Source organism: Oncorhynchus nerka, linkage group LG9a, assembly GCF_034236695.1.
Source record: "Oncorhynchus nerka isolate Pitt River linkage group LG9a, Oner_Uvic_2.0, whole genome shotgun sequence".
Lineage (NCBI taxonomy): Eukaryota > Metazoa > Chordata > Actinopteri > Salmoniformes > Salmonidae > Oncorhynchus > Oncorhynchus nerka.
In genome coordinates, this window is record NC_088404.1 from 40,411,403 (window position 1) to 40,421,770 (window position 10,368).

The window sequence follows — 10,368 nt, forward strand, 5'->3', positions numbered from 1 at the left end:
TGTGTAATCTGTAAATTGGTCAAACTGCACACCCACACATACAAAATTGTATCCCTGCTGGTGGTTATAAGGAATTGATGATGATGATATACCAATCTTTGCTATTAGTTATACCTGATTGATTTGCTTAGAAAGGTATGTTTCTTTGGATAACATCTCCCCTTTTTATGACTACACTATCAGCAGCTGAAGAAATACTACTCTTGAGTAGGTGAGAGGGACTGTATTGAAAGTACATTGTGATGGGCCCTATCATGTATGACACTGCTACACTTATTGGCAGATGGTTAGAAGGGAAGGAAATGCCCTAAGAGAACACAGATGGTAGTCTGCTTGGCTGCGCTAGATTGTCGAGAAGCCTTTCCTCTCAAACTGATTCCATTGTCACCACAGGGGACTTGTCTTCATTATGGAGAAAACCAAATTGACTGTGCGGGCTCTTTTAATGCAGTTTTTTAACTTCACTCACAGCCCTTATCATGAGTTCTGCAGACAATTACCTTGCTACGCACCACATCTGCTCTGGTGAAGATCAGTCTGGAGCTCTGTGGAAAAGACATGGACCGTCTGCCAAGGTGGATCCACTCTCAGGTGTGTGTGCTGCAGCTGGTGTTGTGAATCAGGCCGATGCCACACACCTGCTATAACCCGGCTATTTCACAACACCAGGGTGGCACTGCACCACTGCCAACGAGATGCCAATGGGCAAGCAACAAGCAGCTTTGAGGAGCGGAAGAGTTCCTACGGTTCACCTGATGAAATGTCTGCTGTGATTTTAAATTCAATGTCGTGTAAAAGCATTTGATTAAACGTTTTTTCATGATATTGTGAGTTTTTACTTAATTTATTTAATAATGGAGGACAATTATGCCCCAAGGAGGCAAATAAACTAATTTATTTGTATTCCAGGAGGAAATGCTTTGTTAAAAAGTTATATTTTCTGGATATACAGTAAGTAATAAAACAAAGTTACATTTTGGCCCAAATGCAGTCAGGGGGATCAACAGTTTTGAAAAGTAAGGCTTCTTTACCAAGAATTGTCTGCAGGTTCAGCGGTTTAATGGAAACTCAATGAAAAGGAACACATACTGCTGCTGGCACAACATGGTTGCTCAGCTGAGACTGTAACAGTCATTTACCATGCTGTTTTACACAACATGACCAACTGATACCAAGGTCATCCTTTAACTGAGGCAGTGAAGTGGTAAACACACACCAAAACATTCCAAGCATGACTGTTTTGGGGGTGGCTTTTACATAGCAAGAATGAGGTCACCTGAAAGTTATTCCTTAGTGGCAACTTTATCAAGATATAAGTATTCAATTATTTTATACTGTTTGGTTTAATACTGAATGGCTGGCCAAAGGAGAAGACAGGAATTGTTTAAATTGAGGTTTTTAAGGTGACGGAGCTGTCTCCCAAACTTGTTGCCTTTCCATGTATTCAATATAAATATTTTCAATTTCTCCCATCCTTGGGAGGCCCCTTTAAATCAATATGGAATAAGAGGAAGGTTAACAGTTCCTCCTCAGAGGCAATACCTTATGGAGAAGGGTTTACCTCTTCTATCTTTGTGACTTTCTGACAAGGTTATCTTGCCTTAGATCACAAGTTAATCTATGTAATAAGGAGGTTCACAGGCCCTCGGGGGGTTAGTTATAAATACAAATTGCTCTCATGGAGTTCCAAATAGGTTTAGTGAACTGAACATTCATTTATCTCAACATGGCCAAAGGCACTTCCTGCCTTTTTCAAGACATATAAAGCCCTCCATGCCACCATTTGTTTCCTATTACATGAAAACTTTGGTCTTCCACTCCAAATGGAAGAAGTACCAGCAGCACCAAATGAGGGGATAAGCCTCTCTGCTCTTAGAAGCCAGTTCTCTGTGAATGGGGAAGAAGGACCCAAGTATGGCTTTGATGGCAGCAGATATCACTACGGCGATGGGACCAGCGTGGCTTCTCAGAACTCCTCACGGATCCTCACAGGTTACGACACTCTGGATGTTGGCCCAAATTATGACTTCTATGCGAACACAAATGCACTAGGGAGGGTGCGTCGATCAAGACCATCCCTCTTTCAGCTTCACTCCAACATTGAAGTAAGTTCGACACATTTGGCCTCTAGGCAACACACCTGCAATATGTCAGGCCTTCTATAGTGTTTTTTTTATACTGCAAATTGTACAGACTGATAGACAGTATGGTTACATCCCTATTTCCCCACCACCACCCCTAAGGAGGATTCCTGTCCCCCTCCTCTGTATGAGGAGACCAACACAGGCAGAGCACCTGGGGACAGCTCAGAAGATGATGTTGAGGAGCCTCAGTCAGAACCCACCAGGTTTGGATGGGTGAAGGGAGTCATGGTAAGACACAACAGACACAAAACAACTGAGATTCCATACAACACTATACATACTACATTATACTGGTAGTCATGACAACATGCTAAGGAGAAGTGAATTCCCCCTAGATCCGCTGCATGCTCAACATCTGGGGGGTGATCCTGTACCTGCGGCTGCCCTGGATCACTGCGCAAGCAGGGATTGGTGGGTCAAGTGATAGGTCTCAACGCTTTTATTTCATTAAAGTGTCAATTTTTGCATTGATGGTGATTGTGTATTTCTGGGACTGTATTTGTATGGTTTACTGGATTGTATGTGATATTCCTCCTCTAAGGTTTGACCTGGGTCATCATTCTGCTGTCCTCCTGCATCACTGGCATCACGGGCCTGTCCACCTCCGCCATCGCCACCAACGGAAGGGTCAAAGGAGGTGCATTATCCCTGAAATAATACAATAATAACACAGGTTCAAGCTGGCCCTGGCCTTTTGGGGGGCCCTAAGTGATTTGGTTGGTGGGCCTCCCACCTCATGGCAAAACATTTTAGTTGCCCCCCTCTTGATGGCGGAGAGAAACTTCCTAAGTAATTCTACCGATTTTGCCATGAGGCGGAGAGAAATGTTTGGCATTTTAAAGCTATTTTCCAGTAATTCTTCACATATTGCCATGATTTATGCCATGTTATTAAACCTCTTAAGGATTTGAGATTTTTTTTAACTGAGTGAGAATGACTAACAAACCACCCCTGGAGGTCAGGGCCCCTGGGCACGTGCCCTGCATGCCCGGTTGGTATTCAGCCATGATTACTACGTTTAGATAACTGTCTAGATTAACTACCAATCTAAAAAATTGTTAGCTGACATGGCTAATTGAGTGACTGTCAGTGACTGACATAACAAGAGAAAAGTTCCTAAACTGCTTATGTTGCTTATGCTTGGGGCCGGCTCTGTACAGGCTTCTTATACTCAAATATTTACAACACTGATCCTCTTTTGTCCCTCTTGCAGGTGGAACCTACTTCCTAATCTCTCGTAGCCTGGGGCCAGAGCTGGGAGGATCCATTGGACTCATCTTTGCCTTTGCAAATGCTGTGGCGGTTGCCATGCACACTGTGGGCTTCGCTGAGACTGTGCAAGCATTGATGCAAGTCAGTGTGTTATCTCATAGGCCTATACCCACATCACCTATAGCCAACCTTTGAGTTGGCATTCCCTTTTTAACTGTACCCTTGTTTTAATTTGTCTCCCAAACCTCCCACCTCAGGAGAGTGGTGCTAGCATAGTGGACCCCATTAATGATATTCGCATCATTGGAGTGATCACTGTCACATGTCTGCTGGCCATCTCATTGGCTGGGATGGAATGGGAGGCCAAGGTCTGTTCAAACTGCCACTAGGAGGCACTATTTCTAAATAACTACAGTACGTACATGCCTTGTCACAATAGACCAGGTCTGATGTTAGAACTCAATACAGTTGTTTGATCCTGGCCATTTTTTATGAATTTGTAAAATACATGTTTTACTATAAGATGTATTTAATTTGTTTGGGAATGATTGTTTATTGTAAGCCTCTGACTATGGTGTCTCTGGAAAGATGGCATGTTATCATGTGGTGCATTGTGTTCTTTGCCAACTATACAGGCCCAGGTTCTCTTTTTCATCGTCATCTTGGTGTCCTTTGCTAATTACATAGTGGGGACCATTATTCCCGCTACACCTCAGAAGCAAGCAAAGGGCTTTTTCAGTTACCAAGGTCAGAGCTCCATGGCATTTAGACAGTGTTGTGAATTTCATATCTCATATTAGATTCCAGTTATTTTTGTTTTCCTCTATCATTAAAATAGACACACTAACTATTCTTTCCCCTCAGCGGATATATTTGCTGAAAACTTTGTACCCAGCTGGCGTGGGCCTGAAGGCAACTTCTTTGGCATGTTCTCCATCTTCTTCCCCTCAGCCACAGGGATCCTGGCAGGAGCCAACATCTCTGGGGACCTAAAGGCAGGTTCCTTACTCTGATCTCTCTATAAATGTCTACTCTATATTCTCCTCACTTTAGGAGAGAATGGCTCTTTGGATGAAAGGGAGATGTTTAATTCAGATGCTTATTATAGCAAATGTTTGACTGTTGACTAGTCATTATATATTTCCCCCACTTATTTCTACACAATACAGGACCCTACAGTAGCTATTCCAAGAGGAACATTGATGGCTATATTCTGGACCACTTTATCTTATCTCATCATAGCAGCAACTATTGGTGAGTTGTACACATGCACAAAGTATCTCCTCGTGATTTCATTGCTGCTTCCTTTCTGTCAATATGTGCTGTGTATGGGCCTCTCTCTATCCTGGTTTAGGAGCCTGTCTGGTACGAGATGCGTCTGGAATTATGAATGACACCTTGGCCATGTCTAGTGCTGATAGCTGCCAGGGTCTGGCCTGTCAATACGGCTGGGACTTCACTGACTGTATTACTAACAGAACCTGCACTTATGGCCTCAGCAACCAGTACCAGGTGACCAAATACAAATGATTGATTACCATGTTTCAATGTTCAATGCACAAGTATGGCCTTGGTGCATTGTATCTGTTTCACTTCTCCTTATTTCTGTGGTCAGAGTATGAGTTTGGTGTCAGGGTTCGCCCCTCTGATCACTGCTGGGATATTTGGGGCCACTCTCTCCTCAGCCCTGGCCTGCCTTGTCTCTGCACCCAAAGTCTTCCAGGTAGGTTATCTTAGGGAAACACGTTTACTACAAATAAAGAGGCATTGGTGTGTTATTCTATTAGCATTATCTTGTTCTCTTCTCACTTACAGTGCCTCTGCAAAGACAACCTGTATCCAGTCATTGGTTTCTTTGGGAAGGGTAATGGAAAGAACGACGAACCAATCAGAGGCTACGTCCTGGCGTACATCATTGCTGTCTGCTTCGTTCTCATTGGTAAAGACCTGTTAAGATAGATGCAGAGTGAAAAGGAGATGTTGTTACAGTAACACAGCCCTGCCCTGTCTTCTCACCCTTCAGCTGAGCTCAACACCATCGCTCCCATCATCTCTAACTTCTTCCTGTGCTCCTACGCTCTCATCAACTTCAGCTGCTTCCATGCCTCCATCACCAACTCCCCAGGTCAGGAGCTCAACCAGGACATGGTGTCATGACCAGGACATGGTGTTATGACCAGGACTTGGTATCTCAACCAGGACATGGTATCATGACCAGGTCATGGTATCTCAACCCGGACATGGTATCATGACCAGGTCATGGTATCTCAACCAGGACATGGTATCATGACCAGGACATGGTATCTCAACCAGGACATGGTATCATGACCAGGTCATGGTATCTCAACCAGGACATGGTATCATGACCAGGACATGGTATCATGACCAGGACATGGTATCATGATCATTAAAAGTCCTGCTCTGATGTTCTAACCTAACACCTGTTGCAAAGTAAACAAATTCAGTGTCTTATTGCCTAATTATATTTGCGTCATATTCAATGTGTGTGATTGACTGTGTTGCAGGCTGGCGTCCCTCCTTCAGGTTCTACAGTAAGTGGATGTCCCTGCTGGGTGCCGTGGTGTCTGTGATCATCATGTTCCTGCTCACCTGGTGGGCGGCGCTCATCGCTATTGGCATCGTCATCTTCCTGTTGGGATATGTGCTCTACAAGAGACCCTGTGAGAAAACACACACATACAAAGTTTCAAATTCATTCCCCCCATAAAATATGTAGCAGTTTTTTGGCAAGCATTGTTTTTCATTGAATATTCAGCAACTTAATCGGTTATTGATTTATTTTTAGCTGTAAACTGGGGATCATCAGTACAAGCTGGGTCATACAACATGGCATTGTCCTACTGTGTGAGCCTGAACCAGGTGGACGATCATATCAAGAATTACAGGTCAGACCTGAACTCTCTCTGAGGACCTAATGAGAACAATGTCAGCCTTTTGTTGCTGTTCCAACTGAATAACCATTTCTCACTTTGTATGTGATTTTCTTATTCCCTTTATTCTTACCTTTCTCAGACCTCAGTGCCTGGTCCTCACTGGTCCGCCCAGTTGTCGTCCTGCATTGGTCGACTTTGTCGGAACCTTCACCAAAAATCTAAGCCTGATGATATGTGGGAATGTTGTCACTGTGAGTTATCATCTTGAATCACTGTACAGGGCTCATTAAGGGTTGCCTTATTACCCAGGGAAAGTGACCTGAGCAGTCATGCAAGTTGCCCCAGTAGTCAAGTATTTTTTTTACTGATAACAACCAAAATGCTAAGAATTTCAGTAGTCTGGTCTTTCTGGTTCCTCCATTGTGTGTGGGTGAAAATAGCTACTTTACATTTTCAGGCAAGTGATCACAATCTTCTGGCAACCAAAAAATACTCCTGACTTGACCTTCATGAATATGTTAATAATATAGCAGATGCTTTTATCCAAGTTATTTACAGTCGTGTGTGGATACATTTTTAAGTAAGGGTGGCCGCAGCAGGAATCAAACTCACGACTGTTGGCGTTGCCACCACCATGCTCTACCAACAGAGCCACACAGAACACAATGTCAATTGTTGATTTTACATGGCCTATTTTTATATTCTATGTCATTAACCTCTAACTCCCTCTGTCACCCTGCTGCTGTGTCAACAGGGAGGTCCTTCTCCCGCAACCTTGGACACTGCCAGTAGCAACAGTCATGTTACCTGGCTGAACAAACGGCAGATCAAATCCTTCTATCACGGTGTGGTGGCTAATGACCTGCGCACTGGGGTTAAGATGCTGCTCCAGGTGGGCCGACTGCCAAGCCTTATCTATCAGGTCCATTTCATCATGTGGTTCCGTAGGATTTACTGAATGTGTTATACTGTGTCTAACTCCAGGGTGCAGGTTTGGGTCGGATCAGGCCAAATGTCCTCTTGACGGGCTTCAAAAGGGACTGGCGTAAGGACAAACCATCCTGCATTGACAACTACATTGGAATTCTACAGTGAGTGAATCACTCAGTCAAATCAGCAAGATGAGTTCATAATGGATGTGAGTAAGGATGCAGTTTAATATGTCTTTGTGCATTTGTTTCAGTGATGCGTTTGACCTGCAGTATGGAGTGTGTGTGCTGCGGATGAGGGAGGGTCTGGACGTGTTTCGGCAGGCACAAACACATGGTGAGGAACCCAACAACCAGGAAGATTTCATGTTCTTTTACAATATAACTTTATTTATCATTGCTTCCTTTTATTGCAGTTAACCCTGGGTTTGAGGCAAGCCCAGAGAGGGGTGTCAACACCTGTGTCCCCCCTGCACCCCCTGCAAATTTTTCATGTATGTATGATCATATTTAGAGTATACAGTTTGTAGTCTATGACATTCCTATTTTTCTACTGTATTGACAGAGATATTTTGTATTGGTTATAGTGGACCCTGATGCCATGGTGACTGAGCCTCAGCCTCAGCCTTCTACTGTGTTCCAGTCCCAGCAGGGGAAAAAGACCATTGATGTGTACTGGCTGTTCGATGATGGAGGTGAGATTGTTGTTCTGGATTTCATTGTGCCCTTCCACAAATTAAATAGGTTTTATAACATAGTCAGATTGATAATGTGGGGTCATAAATCATACAATGTTGTTACATGTCAAGTACCCCAGGTCAGAGAGATAACATAGGATAGAATTGTGTCATGGTCACATCAGGCAGAGGGGTCTATGTTATGTGTGAAAGGTAAATGTTAAGTCTGTTGTGCTCTTAAAGGTCTGACGTTGCTACTTCCCTACCTGCTCACACGGAAGAAGCGCTGGGCAAGGTGCAAGGTACGCGTCTTTGTGGGCGGAGACATCCAGCGAAAGGAGGAGCAAAGAAAAGAGTGAGTGTAGTGTGTTTAAGGCCATAGTGTGTGGTAGAGACATGATGTCCCCCTTGGCCTTTCATCCTCCTTTGAGTATAAGCATTTCGCTGCACCTGCAATAACATCTGCAAATCTGTGTACGCGACCAATAAACTTTGATTTTGATTTGAATAGTTCTACTGACCATGTCCTTGTGTCCAATTTTAGAGTCATGGACCTCATCAGCAAGTTTCGCCTTGGTTTCCATGATGTTGAGGTTCTGCCTGATATCAATGCGAGACCACAACCTGAACAGTATGGTTCCCTGTCACTCACTATATACTGTATAATTGTGTACTATTCAGAATTGTACTTTCTTATCCTTGCGTACGAGTTCAGTTGCACAGTGATTCAACACTCACAATTATTAATTTAATCTACGTCCATTCACAATGTGTGCAGGGCAATGCTCTGTTGAGACCCTTTCCTCTACCTCTTTCTCTGACAGTGTGAGGAGGTTTGAGGATCTGATAGGGCCCTACAGGATTAACACAGCCCAGAAGGATGGACATGTAACAGCTGAGCAGCTGAATCAGGACTGTCCCTGGATGGTGTCTGATGAGGAGATAGAGACAAATAAGCCCAAGGTGACCATTATCTGGGTTTCATTGTTCAGGACCACTCTATTGCCAAACATTTAAATGTAGCATAGCTAGATGTGGAACATTTGGTTATGACAGTTTCACTGTTCTAAGACAGACTGGTTACATTCCCTTCTAAATGTGTGTTTGTGCACCAGACCCTTCGACAGATTCGTCTGAATGAAGTTCTTCAAGATTACTCAAGGGACGCCGCCATTATATTTGTGTACGTACTCTGTTTTTGCAAAGCAGATGTTTTTATTACATTCATTGACTTGAACCCACCCCATCCAATGACAAAGTTAAGACAGGTGAGAGTGATAACGGATCTATGTTCTCTCATTGACAGGACCATGCCTGTGGGAAGGAGAGGGCAATGTCCCAGTGCTCTGTACATGGCATGGCTGGAGACTTTGTCTCGTGACCTGCGCCCACCAGTCTTACTGGTGAGGGGAAACCAAGAGAATGTGCTTACCTTCTATTGTCAGTGATATCTGTTTTAACCAGGTTCAATGAAATCACCCAATGGTCAAGGAAAATAACATTGTTATTGTCATAAATGATAATGCATTAGATGTGCTCTGGTAGAAGTCCTCTGGTTATGACATTTCACGTGTTTCATTATCATCACTACTAGACACTTTAGCCATCTGTGAAAAATGTGATTAGATTTAACGTCATCATCATTATCATCATCATCAGTACCAGAAGCATTGTTGTCATTATCATCATTAAGCAGTAGTAAAAAAACACATTCTTGACTGTTAAACGTGTGCTTGATGATAGAAGTTTTGAAGTGTAACACCAGTGTGTATTTTTAATTGTCTATACATTTTTATTGTGCCTATTTAATTTGGAACGTAAGCAACAAAGGTAAATGGGATAACTAGGCTTCTTGTATTGTGTACCCCCTTGAAAACATCCCAATGTCACAATCATCATTCCAGATCATTCCAGTTTGAAATTGAAATGTCCATTTGAGTCCCCTGAGAAAAACAGTAATCTTATCAAACAAAGTACGAACTGTTTTTCTTCTTCAAATGGGTATAGAATACACAGAGGTGCAAAGTACTTAAGTAAAAATACTTTAAAGTACTACTTAAGTAGTTTTTTGGGTTATCTGCACTTTACTTTACTATTTATATTTTTGACAACTTTGACTTTTACTCTGCTATATTCCTAAAGAAAATAATGCACTTTTTACTCCATACATTTTCCCTGACACCCAAAAGCACTCGTTACATTTTTAAAGCTTAGCAGGACAGGAAAATCATCAAATTCACACACTTATCAAGAGAACATCCCTGGTCATCCCTACTGCATCTGATCTGGCAGACTAACTGAACACAAATACTTTGTAAATTATGTCTGAGTGTTGGAGTGTGCCCCTGGCTATCAGTAAATAAAAAATAAAACAATAATTGTGAAGTCTGGTTTGCTTAATTTAAGGAATTTTAAATGATTTATACTTTTACTTTTGATACTTACGTATATTTTAGCAATTACATTTACGTTTGATACTTTAGTATATTTAAAACCAAATACTTTTTGACTT

The 10,368-nt window shown here is 42.6% G+C and overlaps 1 protein-coding gene across 1 annotated transcript; it reads left to right on the forward strand.

Annotated features, from left to right (window-relative positions):
* Positions 1 to 1,806: 1,806 nt before the first annotated feature.
* On the forward strand, positions 1,807 to 10,234 carry slc12a3 (solute carrier family 12 member 3). Its single transcript, XM_029668125.2, has 26 exons — positions 1,807 to 2,105; positions 2,244 to 2,372; positions 2,480 to 2,555; positions 2,686 to 2,781; positions 3,358 to 3,497; positions 3,614 to 3,724; positions 3,992 to 4,103; positions 4,221 to 4,351; positions 4,526 to 4,610; positions 4,711 to 4,868; positions 4,972 to 5,079; positions 5,172 to 5,295; positions 5,380 to 5,481; positions 5,882 to 6,037; positions 6,163 to 6,262; positions 6,390 to 6,501; positions 7,005 to 7,142; positions 7,235 to 7,341; positions 7,434 to 7,516; positions 7,596 to 7,673; positions 7,767 to 7,874; positions 8,100 to 8,211; positions 8,401 to 8,487; positions 8,681 to 8,819; positions 8,972 to 9,039; positions 9,163 to 10,234. The coding sequence occupies exons 1-26, from the start codon at positions 1,824 to 1,826 to the stop codon at positions 9,302 to 9,304; spliced, it is 3,084 nt and encodes a 1,027-aa protein (XP_029523985.1). The 5' UTR covers positions 1,807 to 1,823; the 3' UTR covers positions 9,305 to 10,234.
* Positions 10,235 to 10,368: the final 134 nt, after the last annotated feature.